Source organism: Notothenia rossii (genome assembly GCF_949606895.1).
Source record: "Notothenia rossii genome assembly, chromosome: 9".
Lineage (NCBI taxonomy): Eukaryota > Metazoa > Chordata > Actinopteri > Perciformes > Nototheniidae > Notothenia > Notothenia rossii.
This window is the reverse complement of record NC_136907.1, coordinates 39,178,063-39,194,712: the sequence shown is the minus strand read 5'-3', so window position 1 is coordinate 39,194,712 and position 16,650 is coordinate 39,178,063. Positions and strand designations below refer to the sequence as shown.

The 16,650-nt window shown below is 40.9% G+C and overlaps 1 protein-coding gene and 1 long non-coding RNA gene across 4 annotated transcripts in view; one reads left to right on the top strand and one right to left on the bottom strand.

Moving 5' to 3' along the window:
- Positions 1-5,649: 5,649 nt before the first annotated feature.
- Positions 5,650-16,650, top strand: part of LOC307019237 (glycogen debranching enzyme-like) — a 45,660-nt gene continuing 34,659 nt past the window's right edge. The window contains exons 1-2 of one of the 3 annotated variants that reach the window (XM_079649959.1): positions 5,650-5,788; positions 11,545-11,744. In XM_079649959.1, coding sequence (XP_079506085.1) covers positions 11,645-11,744 — 100 coding nt within the window. In that variant the 5' untranslated portion in view covers positions 5,650-5,788; positions 11,545-11,644. Of the gene's footprint in view, positions 5,789-11,544; positions 11,745-11,772; positions 11,951-16,650 lie in introns of those variants that run through there. The other 2 variants (XM_079649960.1, XM_079649961.1) reach the window with 2 other exon arrangements.
- LOC307019239 lies at positions 8,265-8,918 on the bottom strand. The gene is made up of 3 exons (XR_013802608.1): positions 8,751-8,918; positions 8,482-8,634; positions 8,265-8,422 (listed from the first exon to the last, which is right to left on the bottom strand). It is a non-coding gene; the product is annotated as an uncharacterized lncRNA (long non-coding RNA).

Sequence of the window (16,650 nt, the reverse complement as noted above, 5' to 3'; positions counted from 1 at the left end):
AACTGTGCTTTTGTGTTCTGAAATTTGAATGTTGTCATTTTTTCTTTCAAACAGCCAATAACATTGGCTCAATTAATTCATCAAACAGAATTCAAACTCATCAACCAGAGCTTCTACCAGAGGGGGTTTTAAAATACCTTATAGTAAAAGTATCTTTTTTTAAAGCACCTGGAATACTTTACCCAGAGTTTTAGAGAACATTGATTCCTCCAAATATGTAAAATATGTAACGGGACAATCAAACACACTGTCATAAACTGGAGTAAGGGATAACTCATTATTTAGTCTGTTTGGCTCTTCTCTGTGCTTGTTTATGTGCTTTTGTGCCTGTTATGTTTTTGTGTTTGTATGAATGTGCTTTTAATTCCGCTTTTATATGTGCTGTAATTGTGCTCCTGTGTTTTTTCTGTGATTATGTGCATATGTAATTTTCTTTTAACGCCATCTGTTTTTGAAATGAGCTCAACAGTTAGACAGAGAATGCAGGTTGTCGTGGACTTTTAGAAAGAGCTTTTCAAATCTTCAGTAACGTGGTTATATCTAAGATTATCCAAAAAGTGCATTGATTGAGAAACGAAATGTGTGTCAAAGGTGATCATTTATAATGTTCATATACATTAATTCTTCCTATTTTTCCAAGTTACACCTGAACACAAAACAAATCAAATCTAGTTGCCCCAAACTTGTATTGACTATAGATCTTCTTATTGTATAAGCAATCAATTTTTGCCCAATATTTGCTTAATAAGGCGTCATGTACTGTATATTACCAACCAATACTTTCTGTTCTATTTAATTTTATTATTCTTAGTTCCCAATGATGCTCGAAATGCTTTTTCTGTAGCTTTTCAACTCAATAAAAAACACCTTATACATTTTTTTCTGAATGAACAGAATTTCATACATTCATTTGTTGGTTCATCACAGTGAAATGACAGATATGTGACTAATGTCTAAAAATGTCGGTAGGCCACTGATCAAATGTATCTCTTAAATCTTAATGAACAAAGCTTGGCTTGGATGGTTGGACGTGATGTAGAAAGATACGGTGCATGTATTAACACAAACAGAAGAGATGCTCAAACATTGCAATATCAGCTTAGGAATGCTGACAAAATCAGTTACATAAATCTGATTAAAGAACTCAGAGGTAATTCCCTTGTGATTTGAGATTACAAAGATTTTCTTTCTCCATGTTCACAGATGATGTAACCTGCACTGTGCTGCAGCCTGGTGTAGGACAGGGGGCTCTCCGACTGCACAATGACTGCACTACAGGGCCACCTTATGTAACCGTCTGTTCAGTGTGTGTACGTGATGTGTGTTTGTCTGGTAAAGACTGGCATTGCGCAACAGAGGTTAGGCAATAGAATGAGTATTTGGCAGCAATACCCCATTAAAATCATTACCTGTTGCTGACAACGCATTATATGCAATTTCATTTATGTTGCCAGTATTACACACTACTGTTGCAATCCAGCAGAGTACATTGAGTACAAATATTTGACAAATAGATCACCTTTTTGCCCTTTAAAAAGGTTGTGAAAATTCATGGCAAGAAAAACTTGATTCTGTCAATTTACTAAGCATTCCTCAACATAACGTATCAGAAATATTTATAAAAGCTGTGTAACTGGGGTTCTGGGAGGATTTCATAAAAAAATGCAAGTACTTAAATGTATATTAAGACATTCACTGAAGTTACCCATGAGCAAGGCACCCAATTCCCAAATCCCTCAGGACAAACGGTAAAATATGACCAGTGTTGGAATGTAACTATAAGTACATTTACTCAAGCACTGTACTTCAGTTAAAAATGGAGGTACTTGTACTTGAGTATTTTCACGTTATGGTACACTATACCAAATACATTATAGGAAAATGTTTAACTTTTTACTCCCTTACATTTATTTTACAGATTAAGTTACTAGTAACTTTGCAGATTTAGATTATTAATACAAAATGTTATTTATTATCACGTATTATAATAGGTTAAGCTACCCAATAGTTTATAAAGTAATAAACCCTACTTTTGCCAAGAGAAACATTGAAGTGATGAAATGATTAATGCATTAATAATTATAATACTACAATCTAAAATATATATGAGTGCCCCGGCCTGCAGACCACGCCCCCTCAGGTCAGTGCCCCGGTCGCGTCTATCGTTATTCCAACCCAGTTTAGATTTAACCACGCCCACTTCCGCATTACGCAAGGATCGACGTAGCTCTACGCGACAGCGTCATAGACACGGCACATCCGCGAAATCTGAATCTGACAAGCAAAATACTGTCCTTATAAACGCTGCATAATATACAATATACTAGTGCTTCTATGTCAATATGACTGACGACCACACTTATGCAGTGCTGAGGTAATGTTAATTCATCATTTAATATTAATTCCTGATGGATATAAGAGGGATACATTAGCAAACATCTGTATATATAGCCTATATATAATGTTTCGTTTTTTTTTTTTTTGTCATGTAACATGTTAACGTTTATTTAATATTTTATAGACATTTATAATATGTTATAAATGTCTATTTTAACATTAATAATATATTAACGTTTTGCCATGTAAAAATGAAATGTTGGGACATTTATAAAAATGTATTCCTTTACATAAAAGTGCTTTCCAGAGGTGTAAGAAGTGATAAGATCTGGTACTTGAGTAAAGGTACAAGACGAGATCATTCCGATCATGGCACATGTGTGTAAGTAACAAGTATGCTGTATAATCTGCAACAACTGTCAGGCGGTGTTATTGATTTTCTTTTATCAAAAGAGCCCCCACTGATATTGATTTTGAAAAATATATTTTAATTGAAATATGGGAGCAAAAACAAAAGGGTAGAATTGATCATACCATATTATGTTATTATTGCAACTGTTTTTATTATATTTTGTTGTTTTGTTTATCCAAACACCATGACGACCTCCTAACCTATCAGGCTCTCCTCTCCTCTTTCTCTGCTTCCATCTCTCAGGCAAAAAGCACTTTCTTTCAAGATAAGATCCAATCTTCCTATTCCAATCCCAAAAAACTATTTTCTATCTTCTCCACCCTCTTGGACCCCCCCAAAGCACCTCCCCCCTCCTCCCTTCTGTCAAGCGACTTTGTTAACCACTTTGAAAAAAAGGTTGATGATATTCGCTCTTCTTTTTCTGACTCACCTTTACTCACCGCTGGGTCACCAGACCCTCCCTTCACCCACACACTGACCTCCTTCTCCCCTCTCTCTCCAAGTGAGGTTCTTACCCTCGTTACCTCTGCCCGTCCTACCACCTGTTCTCTGGACCCTATCCCCTCAAACCTCCTTCAGACTATCGCTCCTGATATTCTACCATTTCTCACCCATTTCATCAACACTTCTCTAACTTCTGGTCACTTTCCAAACAGTCTCAAGGAGGCAAGAGTAAACCCTCTCCTTAAGAAACCCACTCTCAATCCGTCTGATGTTATTAACTACAGGCCCGTCTCTCTCCTCCCGTTCCTGTCTAAAACACTTGAACGCGCTGTCTTGAAACAACTCTCCTGTTATCTCCATCAGAACAACCTTCTGGATCCGCACCAGTCTGGTTTCAAGGCAGGTCACTCAACAGAAACTGCTCTCCTTGCTGTCTCTGACAAACTGCACACTGCTAAAGCAGCCTCCCTCTCCTCTGTCATCATCCTTCTGGACCTGTCTGCTGCATTCGACACGGTGAACCATCGGATCCTCCTTCGCACTGTCCAAGAACTTGGAGTTTCAGGCACTGCACTTTCCCTCCTCACCTCATACCTCAACGACCGCACCTACAGGGTTACTTGGAGAGGGTCCGAGTCCGACCCTTGTCAATTAACTACAGGGGTCCCTCAGGGCTCGGTTCTTGGTCCCCTCCTCTTCTCCCTGTACACAAACTCGCTCGGGTCTGTCATTAGCCCGCATGGTTTTTCATACCACTGCTACGCTGACGACACCCAACTAATTCTGTCCTTTCCCCGCTCAGAGACCCAGGTCGTCGCACGCATCTCTGCTTGCCTAGCAGACATCTCTCGGTGGATGTCTGCTCATCACCTCAAGCTCAACCTTGACAAGACTGAACTGCTCTTCCTTCCGGGAAAAGATTGTCCTACTCTTGACCTAACAATCAACATCGGCACCTCTGTTGTTTCCCCGACTCAGACTGCAAGGAATCTGGGTGTGGTCCTAGATAACAAACTGTCCTTCACTGCAAACATCGCTGCTACAACCCGCTGCTGCAGATACACGCTTTACAACATCAGGAGGATACGTCCCCAGCTGACCCAGACATCAGCGCAGATTCTGGTCCAGGCTCTCGTCATCTCACGCCTAGACTACTGCAACTCCCTCCTGGCTGGTCTACCTGCATGTGCCATCCGACCTCTGCAGCTCATCCAGAATGCAGCGGCTCGTCTGGTCTTCAACCTTCCCAAATTCTCCCACACCACGCCGCTCCTCCGCTCCCTTCACTGGCTTCCAGTAACTGCTAGAATCCACTTCAAGACACTGGTACTTGCGTACCATGCTGCGAATGGATCTGGCCCTTCCTACATCCAGGACATGGTTAAACCGTACACCCCAGCGCGTGCACTCCGCTCTGCATCAGCCAAACAGCTCGCTGCACCCGCACTGCGAGGGGGACCCAAGTTCCCGTCAGCAAAAACACGTGGGTTTGCTATCCTGGCTCCAAAATGGTGGAATGAGCTCCCCATTGTAATCAGGACAGCAGATAGCTTACACATCTTCCGACGCAAACTGAAAACTCATCTCTTTAGACTCCACTTCGAGCGATAGAATTACTAAGAAAGCACTTATATACTAATAAAGGGCTGGCTTTCTAAATGCCAGTTGAGTAGCACTTGAAATGTTTGGCTCTATGAAACCTGATGTACTTATATGATTCTGTTTTCTTAAAGGTTGTATCTTCCTGGTCGAATGCACTTATTGTAAGTCGCTTTGGATAAAAGCGTCAGCTAAATGCAATGTAATGTAATGTAATGTAATATATATATGTGTGTGTGTGTGTACAAATTAATTAATATAAAGTGTATATATGTGAGTGTGTGTGTATAAATGAATGAATACATCTTTGTGTATAAATGAATAAATACACGTGTGAGTACATATAAGTGTGTGTTTATATATATATGTTTATAAATGAATAAATGTGTGTATATATATAAGATAGTATCATTAAATAATGCTGTGTGTGTATAAATGAATGAATACATCTGTGTGTATAAATGAATAAATACATGTGTGAGTACATATAAGTGTGTGTTTATATATATATATATGTTTATAAATGAATAAATGTGTGTATATATATATATATATATAATAGTATCATTAAATAATGCTGTCAGATAAATGAAGTAGGCTACACAGTAATAGTCAAGGTTATATTCAATATTCTGCACTTACACCAGCTGAGATGATAAAACACCAGTAATACAATCTCAGGACTCTGGATCGTTTACTTTCAGTCAACAAATCCTTTGGAAAGACAAAAAACAACTATTCAATATCCTGCTTTACACCGCGACCGCTATAACTGCCGAAGATGAAGTCTATGACGCTAAAGCTACGTCCATGCGTAATGCGGAAGTGGGAGTGGTTAAATCTAAACTGGGTTGGAATAACGATAGACGCGCCCCGGCCTGCAGACCAAACCCCCTCAGATCAGTGCCTATCCATCAGGAGAACAGACTAGAGGTCTCTCCTCTCCTGCGCATGCTCCTGTTGCTGTGACTCTCTAACAAAAGACACATCTGACAGGTGAGTGGGAAATCATTTCCAAACATGTTTTTGCATTGTCGTGTAATACAGTGGATATTATCACGCTTCCAAGAGTTTTCCCAGCCAGTGGGTAGACTGCTGGCTAAGTTACGTTAGCTAGCTGACGTAAATTAAGCTAACTGTTATAACCTAAACTCTATATTTACCGTTTTTCACGTTGCGTTTCGTAATTAAACTTCCTTATATGGGAACATAACGCTACACGCTAGGTTGTTTTGAGACGACTCTTCTTAACCATTCAAAATACAGTCCTTTAATCTACGTGTTCAACGTTAGAATGCGAAATAACGAAGGTATCTAATTTTACCGTATGAGTACATTATATATGTATTCCCTTTTGCCATTCTCAAGTTTGAAATATATATGACCAGACCTGCATTACTTTCTTCATTAGAATGTCAAGCTGACTGCACCGCCCACCACAGTGCATTCTAGTTGGGGCCGACTGTATGAAGTGTCAAATTAACCAGTACTAAATGATGTTTCCTTATTAAAACAAAGAGCCTTTGGTTAATTTGACATATGCCGAATTGTTAAGTGGTTAGTAACAGTATCACTAAGGCTTTGCAATATGTTATGCGGGGAATAAGGGTGTGTTAGTAAACGGTGTAACATTAAATGGCCTGTTTTTTAACGGAGTTTGGAAGCCAGCCACAGACTGGACATTAGCTAGCTTGGCAGGGTCCTGCTGCATCACCAGGCGAATCATTTGTCTATCGTTATCTTGACGTCTCTCGGGTTATCGCTATGTGTCGGTATGAACTCGGTGTACCAAGAAAGCTGAACGGTGTTTGGAGATGTTTTAAAAATAGATAGTATGACATTAACGCCTGGATTCCTGACCTTGTCCTGTTTGGAATAAGGCACTGCGCAGGCTCAGAGTAACTGGATGCATTGACACGCTCCCTCCAATTATAACACAAGTGAACCAAAGATCTGACAGCATCATCTGGTCCTGTGTGCCAGTGTTGACTACTGTAATGCTACTGAGCTATTGTTCAAGTACTGTCCAGGGCCTCTAGTATCCAAAGTTTATTTTTGTCTGTCTTTTTGTCCATGTACTTTTGCCTGAATGAAATCAGATAAAAACAGTATGTCTGTGGAGTCGGATTCTAATCATTTGAGGGTCTGAAAATATGCCTGTTTATGATTCAGATCATTGTCCATTCTCTAAAAGCACATTGAGTAACTCATTTATGTTAGGGTAATCTGAAAATTGTAGTCCTTGAACACCAGATTGCACAATGTAAACTCTTTGTTATTCTGACTGCATGCTGGAGGAAACAATACTAACAAATACTCCTGCTACAGAAGTAAAGAGTACAGACATATCAGAGACATGTATACTATGGAAAGGAAATGGTATAGGCTATATTTACATTTGTATAACATTTGTTATTGAAAGTGCAACAAAAGGACTGACACTGCCATGCAAACCTGCTCATCATCTACTCTAATGCATATTCACATAATGGATGTATTATGTTTTTCAAATATAAAACCTCCACAGATCAGAAAAATAAGTTGCAATCTTGGCCATTTCTGTGAAATTGTGCCTGTTAAATATTCATTTACAAAGGTGTTTACTTAACTTCCTGTGCTGTGTTGCAACAGTTTGCACAATGCATGTCTCAATCAAGTCATTGCCTAAACTACCTTTCTTATCATTTAAACCTTCTTTAAAAAAAAAAAATACAATTCATGTCAGTCATGTATTTGCTTTATTTTGACTCGCAATAGTTATCAAAATTCAGATTGAACTGTGATAGCTGTCAAAAGCAGAAATTCAACCTGCGTACCAGTGTGACACACTTTTGTTGCAGCTTACTGATTATTACTTCAGACTTCATTGCTTTTCTTTAGGCATTTGCAATTTGTCACTAGCACATTTGTCTCTCTAAAGTTCCTGGTTATGCTCCACATAATGAAAAATATATAAGCTATACCTCTGCATCCATACAGCTAAAACCTGAGTCAAATTAAAGAACAGCAGTTATCAAAGTATTAACCTGGATGGCCGGCTAATTCAATGGAAAATATCAATCAAAAACAAGGTGGTGTCTTTCGATTAGCTGACTAGCTACAAAGACCATAGCATGTCATGTAGGTATCAATGAAGTGCAGCAACTTTTAAAAAATAGCTTTATTAGCTAAGGTGCAGTTGTGTGTGGATTTTATGCAGTCATGATATCAATGGTGAGATGTTTCACCATTTTGAGGCCATGGTAGCAAGCATGGGTGTTTTATTTGTAAGGGCTACAGTGTTTCCCACAGATCTGAAATATACTTGGGGGGAAGGTGCCAGGGGGGGGGGGCTACGAGCGGAGTGCGGTGCGAGCGGACCGCGGGGCGGGCTTTGTGACGTGCAACACATGTGACAAACAACAAGTTTTAACGACATTTATTCATTAACTTTACATTACTGTATGGCAATATTCATTTTGTACAAAGATGGCACTGTTTGTCAGAGCACTTAATCCGTCTGGGTTTGTTGAAGAACAGCTCCAACGCCTGTGTGTATGGGAACGCCTCTTGTGCTGGTCCACTGACTGCTATCCGCATACATGCAGCCAGGTGCGCCCCTTTCAGTCGGTTTCTCATGTCAGTTTTCACCTGTAAAACAGACAGTTTGTTTTAAATGAACTATACAGAATGACATGCAAGACACTTACCCTGTTCATCGTAGAAAAATCCCTCTCGCAGTTTACACTGGAGACAGGGATGACCAACCCCGCTGAAGAGAGAAGGCTGAGGTTTGGGTATATTTCTGCCCATTCGTCCTTCTCACTGGCCAGGAGCTGCATGATCTCAGCTTGTGTCTTGTCCTTCAGAGATTAGCCAAGGCAGGGCAAATGAGTATACAGTATAATTGAAACATTTACAGATGTCAAAACAAGCAATTCTAACCGTCAAGTTCATATTAATTTAGGTATTTACCAACCTTAAATGTTCCTTCAAGAACATGCTGCTTGTAGGAGGTCCACTCTTGGATAACTGTGGCATCCTGCCCTGGGATGAATTTGTTGGCAAGGGTCTGCAACATTGAAATGTTGGTTACATCATTGGAGGTAACTGCCTTTGGACCCAGGACACTGAATGCCCCCAGCACTTCAATATGCTGGAACCTGCTCTCAATATTGCTCTCCAGGCTGCAGATGTAAGGTTTGAGGACCTGGAATGATATTATACATTTTTCAGTTCAAGGAAAATAAATATTGGAATGTAAAGGGGGAAGGGATGTATTTACATCTCTGACAAATCTGGCCCACATATCTTCCCGGGGGCGCTCCAGAATTCCGTGTCCCCTCCTGATCCTCTCCTCCTCTCCGGCAATGCTAAACGCCCCAATTCCACCTGGGTTGTCCAAGTCTTGGTGTAGGCGAGCAAGGAACGTTCCGGTTGCTGCGATAGCCACCTTGTATCTTTCACCTCCAAACAACAAGTAGAAACACTGGTAAGTAAAATATATGTAAATAATATGACACCACAATAGTATTATGAAAATAGGTGAAAACACTTGACTTTCAAGTCGTTCAGACCAAGAGTGGTAGCGGCAGCACTCAGTGTGGCTGACCTATTTGCACTATTTCGGAAGAATAGGTGCAGTTCCTGCAGGTGGTTCCTGAAGTTTGCCATATACCTGACAGCATTTGAGGCATCTTTGCATGCCAGTGCTAGTCTGTGAGCAGCACATGCTACAGAAACCAGCTTTGGAAAACTGTCTGTGAGCTGCTTTGCCACTCCATTCAGACGGCCTAAGTTTAAGAATTAAATGCAGTGTTGAGAGCGTCATTTTGTTTCCTTTAATAACAGCTGACAATACACATTTCACACAATCCATTAGATTTAACAATAAACTCCATACCCGTCATCACTGCTGCACCGTCTGTCCCGAGTCCGTAGAGCAGCCAACCCCAATTAGCGGCCCGCGGGCCAGATCCGGCCCGCGAGAGGCAAATGCATGGCCCGCGCTGATCTACTGGCATTCACTTGTTATAACATAAAAACATAAAATAAAATGTCCGCGGTTTCGCTTTATTTTGACCTCCGTCGACACTCGTAAACCTGACCCATGACCTTATCGCGTGCATATGCAAGACGTGCTTCGCGCGCTCGACTTACTCGTCACCACCTGGAATAGCGGCAAACACATATAAACAATAGCTCGCCAGCTAGCCGCCTGTCATCCCAGCCCAGCGATTGACCAACATGACACTAACGGGCCGTGGATAACTCAAACCCAGGATGGAATTCGCTAAGAAGAGGAAGGTAGACCAGGAGAACCGTCAGTTCAAAACTGACTGGACTGAGAAGTATTGTTTTTTTTTTACCGGACCACGTCAATGCTAAACCGACTTGTTTGATTTGCATGCAGAATGTAGCTGTAATCAAATCAGACAACCTGAAGCGGCACTTCACCTCTATTCATGCTGCCAGTTTTAATGCTAACTATCCAGAGAAATCCGACCAGCGCACACAAAAGATAGCAGGTTTGCTTGCATCATACAAGCACTCTGTTTCCACAATGTTGAAAACAACATCGGCACAAGAGAGCGCATCAGCTGCCTCATTGCACGTCTCTTGGATGCTTGCTAGAGCCAAGAAGCCGTTTGCTGATGCTGAGTTAATTAAACGGTGTGCGATAGACTTTGCTCGTGAAGTTTTAAATCATGATGAAAAACAACAAAAAAAGGTTGTAGAGCTATTAAAGCAGGTGCCGCTGTCGGCTAACACGGCAACCAGAAGAGTAGAGGTTTTAGCGGAGGAGTGTTTTTCCAGTCTACTCACGGATTTGAAGAAAACAGAGGCTACAGTATATCCTTAGCCATAGACTCCTCCTGTGACCGAACCGACATGGAACAGCTGTCTGTGTTCGTACGATTTTTTGATGGGAAGATATTCCGGGAAGAGCTGCTGTGTTTGCTCACTCTGCCCGGGCACACGACCGGGGAAATAATCTTCCACGAGCTGACACAGTTCTTCGAAAAGAATGGTTTGAATGTGAGTCAAATCGTCTCTGTTGTAACCGACGGGGCTCCGTCGATGGCTGGAAAGCACAAAGGCTTGGTAAGCAGGCTTTCCGCCGTTAACCCGGCGCTTCTGACATTTCACTGCATCATTCACAAATCAGTGTTGTGCGCAAAACTGTGTGGAAAAATGAAAGAAGCAATGGATACTGTGACGAGACTGGTTAACTTTGTGCGTAAGAGCTCTAGTCTGCAGCATCACCTTTTTAGATCGTTGCTAGAGGAAATGTCATCTGAACACAAGGATCTCTTACTACACAACGATGTTCGCTGGCTGAGCAAGGGCCGTGTGTTGGAGAGGGTGTGCGACCTGCGTGATGAACTGGTGTCGTTCTTATCAAGCCTGCAGAGCCAAAAAGCCCATGAGTTTTTGAGCTTTTTAACTGAAACCAAGGTGATAGCAGATGTTAATTTTTTGTGTGACATCATGTCTCATCTAAATCACCTTAACCTGCAGCTGCAAGGCAAGAACCACACTGTTGCTGAGATGTACGAGGCGGTTGAAGCTTTTCGGTCAAAGCTGCACCTTTTGGAGAGAGATATTCATGGGAGGAAGCTGCACTTTCCACGTCTGCGTGAGCACTGCGAGAAGAATGAAATGCCGGAAGATCCAGTAATGAAGGATTTTGTGTCAAAACTGGCAGAAAACTTCAAGGAGCGATTTGAAAGCTCCCCTAAAATCTCACGTGACATCCTCCTCTTCCTCAGACAGCCGTTCTCTGTGTCAGCAGACGGGCAGTGGACTGGAGAGGCCAAAAGGCTGGTGCCTTCCATAGAAGAGGGAGCTCTTCAGATGGAGGTCTGAGAGATGGGAAGCTCTGAGTTGCTGAAAGCTCAACACAAGGATGCACCAGTGTGTGACTTTTGGATCAACGTGGTTCCCCAAGCTCGTCTCAAAAACACCAGAGGTATGGCTATGTTCCTACTCACAATGTTCCCCTCAACATATATCTGCGAATCAGGATTTTCTTCAATGAATTCTATCAAAAGCCAGGACAGGAACAGACTCTCCAGTGCACATCTTGGACAGTGCCTCAGTAATGCCACAACAGAATACAAGCCCAACATCAGACAGGTTGCCTCATCCCACCGCTCTCACTTCTCTCACTGATTGGTGAGTGAACAACATCAATTTATTTTTTGCAATTTGTCAATTCTATTGTGGTATAATAATTATTAAGACAAAAATAACCATTTTATAGTTATATTTTATATGTACATTAATTTCCTAAATAAAATGCTAGGCAGCGTAATTAAAAACAAATTATTAATATGATAGAGAAAAAACCTTGGATAATGCAGGGCTTTTAAAAACAGCCCACAAACTGGTTAAATTGAATACAACATTAAAATAATATATTAAAAATAAAGTAAAAAAAACCCAATACTATTTGTTATTTACAGCCTGATATTATTTGGTACACATATTTAAAAATGTTAAAACTAATAATGTGGTGTATTTTGGTACGACATTATAAAAGTAACTAACTGAAACTCTCTCTCTGTCTTCCTGTCTTTCCCAGTGTGTGTGTGTGTGTGTGTTACAGTGTTTGCTGAATTGGATGTGGACCTGTCTGACTATTTGATCAGAGTTCACTCTGTTGTTTTTTATTTTAGTTTTATTGTTATGCCCCATCAGACCACAGCAAAATCATTTGTATTTGTTAAAGCATTTATTTATTATTATTGTTAATAAATGTTTGATTTCGGTCTAATTTTGTTTCAAGAATGCAGTTTTCCTTTACTCTCAACACAGGGTTTGTTTAATTACTACTGCCACTACTACAACAATTATAATAGAGGTAACATCTGCACATAGTGTAAAACAACTTTTAGTGACATAACATTTTGGCCCTTAGCTTGTCATGCTTGAAAAAAATTGGCCCTTTGGTAAATATAATTGGGGAACCCTGCCGTAGAGCCTGTCTACCGGGAGATCCTTCTTCTGTAGTACACTCTTGATGGCAGCAACAACGCTGTCAGCTTTCCCATCTTCCAGAGTTACGAGGTCAAGGAAGTGGTTGAAAACATAACCCTCTTTATCCAGGTGTCTAAAATAAAGATGTATAGGTTTTCACACATATTAATAAATATTAAGTTTAACTAGGCCTACATCTTTATTTAAATGCACATCATTCCTTTAAAAAATACCCCACCTAACATGTAAATCCAGCTGGCGGTTTACAGATACATCTGTGGTTTCATCAACCTCTAGGCTGATTGCTTGAGATGACCTTATCTCTTCCAAAATAGGCGACTCTACTATCTCTGCAAGGATCTCCAGCATTTCATCCACTATTCTGTGTGATTGATAATTGTTTCTTTGATCCACCTGAGAAAAAGAGATCATTTAACATTTAGCTGGTTAAAGTTCTTAGTTTCACAAGCATCATTTTGTACTAGGTTTACCTTCAGCTTTTAAAAGTAATCCCAACCCAAAAGCTGAGCTAAACTTAAGAGCTTAGGGTAGTGGGTGTGGTGAGCCATCTCATTCTTTACTAGCCAGTAAAGACATTTGAATCCACCTATGACGGCCTCATGCTCCATAATAACTGTGGGCTCAAAAGCCTGAATCACTGAGTAGCCTAGACCAAGGGCAAAGACATAATTCATTATATGAGCCAAACATGGTTGATAGGTTGCAGAAATTAGCTTTACATAAAAAAATGATATACCTGATGCAAGTGAGACCTGATGCTTTACACCAGGGGTGGGGAACCTCCGGCCTCCGGGCCGTATACGGCCCGCGAGACCATTTGGTACGGCCCTCGGGGTAATTTATAAACACACGCAAAAAGAAAAAAATTCAAGAAATCTAGACCGCAAAATAATTAAACAAGCTTGTTTTTCCTGGCCAAGGTCAGGGTCCTTGAACACAACACGAGCCTAACGTGTCATCACGTGGTATATGTCTCGTCTGACTGGAGTGTAGTTCTAACGGAGAGCACCAGAACGCGGCTCCGGGCCGGGACTTCACAAATTGCAATACCCGTAAGGAGCTGTACACATGCCGCAGTTTTTGCGTGGCTGTGTCTTTAGTTGAAAGCCCAGTGGCGATCTGTTCATCTGTCATACTGATCATACAGTCAATAACGTTGTTGTTATTAGCATCTGGTTAGCTAGCTATGCTAACGAATATAAGAAGCTTTTTCTCCAACCAGTGAGGTAAAGGCACATCTTTATATGATCATTATAGTTATAGAAAAATAAGAGAATAAAGTAAACAGTTATACAATACTAATATGACAGTAAAAAAAGTTGTTATTAATAAACAAGAATACAGTTTAAAAGGGAATTGATTTGTAAAATATCCATAAAGAAAAAATCTGCTTACAGTTCTGTTTCATATGGGTGTTGTGAGATGTATCCATAGATCTCTTCATGTTGCTCTCAAAGTGCACCAGATTGATGCTTTTAACTTCAACATTTAAAAAAAGTCTTCATGGTGGTGCATGCCCCCAAACCCCCCTAGATGAGGTTAGATATTGTCCCCTAGTTAATCAACCGCAGAGCGAACAGGCACAGGAGACGTAGAGCGAGGGCTCATTGTCCATTAGTTAATCACTCGCAGACGGCGTTGCTCGTGGACGGATAACATTTTTAAAAAAAGGTCCGAAATATACTTGGGCGGGCCTTAATATACCTGGGCGGCCCGCCCAAGTATTAACATTGTGTGGGAAACACTGGGCTAGATAGATAGATATATCCTTAATTAATCAGAAATTGGGGAATTGTTTCGTCACAGCAGCATTTTGACATTCAATGTACAATAAATACTTAAGCACAGTGTACTAAATACATACAAATATTGTGTACAGTAGTTTCTAATACAGTAAGTGTGAGGTAGTGTAAATGGGCTACAATATGTAAGTACAGTATGTGCACCTCGATCAGTCCAACTCAGTTTGACGATTGGCTGATGCAGAGCGAAGTACACATGCTGGAGTGTATGGTTTAATCATGTCCTGGATGTAGGAAGGGCCTAATTCAACCCAGCACAGCAGGCCAGTGCCAGTGTCCTGAAGCTGATTCGGTTAAGGGAGCAGACTTAGATCTAACTTAGGCAGGGTGAAGACGAACTTGAGTATTTTCATGTTATGCTACATTTGACTTCTCCTCCACTACAGTTCAGAGGTACATGGTGTACTTTTACTCCACTACATGTATTTAATACCTTTACTTACTTTACAGATGTGAATGAATGATGTGAAATATAATCAAGTTTTAAATCCGACTTTAGTTCCACCTGGAGTAAATTCACAAGCTACCCTGCAGTATACAAAGTCATTCAAACTAGCTGCACCTTTACCAGCTTTGAGAACACTTTCATGATCAATCATTATAAAACATATCATATACAGTGGGGCAAAAAAGTATTTAGTCAGCCACCAATTGTGCAAGTTCTCCCACTTAAAAAGATGAGAGAGGCCTGTAATTTTCATCCTAGGTACACTTCAACTATGAGAGACAGAATGGGGGGAAAGAATCCAGGAAATCACATTGTAGGATTTGTAATGTATTAATTGGTAAATTCCTCGGTAAAATAAGTATTTGGTCACCTACAAACAAACAAGATTTCTGGCTCTCACAGACCTGTAACTTCTTCTTTAAAGGCCATGTAATGCATCTAACACAGGTGTTATTTAACATGTAGTTTAGATATCACCAGAATAAAAATAAATAAAAATGTTTAAAGTTTCGTCATAATTAAATGACATATACGTTAAAAACCGATGTTGGTTCCGAAGTTTGCCGAGTACGCCCCCGATCACTCCCGAACGAGCGGTGACGTCACACGTGGCAAACATTGCCATTTGATCAAATCAGTCCAAATGGCAAGCAACGCGATAACTTCAGACAGCGACAGCGACAGCGATCATTCAAGCTCAGATTCGGTGGGTTATCTGGATTCAGTTACAGAAGTAGAGAGTGAACCAGCTAGCCTTTCACTTCAAGGCATCTTGCCTTATAAGTACGAGCCTCCTGCCCAGCAATCGAACAACGAGGCAGAAACTTGTGAAAGAGAAGCGGATTCCGCAGCCGGCGAGACTCGAGTCGGCAATACTGAATGGTAAATTCTGTTTTATTTAATTTGACCTGCACTAAATGTCGATCTTAATTTGTCATCTGTTCCTCACACGTCCGGCAGATATTGTTTTGTTTTTTAATGTTATGTACAATATTCAGGTGTACATGTCAATGCTGTGAAAGCATGCCCACTGCAGATGAATGTGTATGCTGCAGAGAGATCTGGCAGGTGATGGAACAAATAGACAGTTTGCAACCTACTGACCAGATAGCAGAGTCCTGCATCGGGTCGGGTATCCGCGGGTACCCGACGGGTGACCCGCAAAAAAGGTGATTTGCGGGTGGTATTTTTTCAAATGCTTTTTTCCGGGTTCGCTTCTGGGTAAAACAAAGATGATGCGGGTCCGGTTGCGGGTGTTGCATAATAAATATATTTAAACAATAATAATTTAGTTTAATGTTTAAATCCTCAGACCTCTCCTCCGCGGTACCGAGCATAATCATAACCTCTGCAGTGCATCTATCTGCTGCTGAGCGCACCACATTCTGAATGGCTGAGGTGAAGCTCTCTATTGCGGAGAATACAGCATTTTCAATAACTCTTCCTCAAGAGCGAAATCCAACGTCTGGGAGGCTTTTGGTGTCATCCTAGATGGAGAAAATAAACAACATCCCAGGCTTTTTGAGCCAAATATGCAACTGCGTGTGTTAATAATTGCACGTTGTCACTGCTTATATATATGCGGGTTCTGGTCGGGTTGCGGATCATGTGCCGGCGGGTCGGGT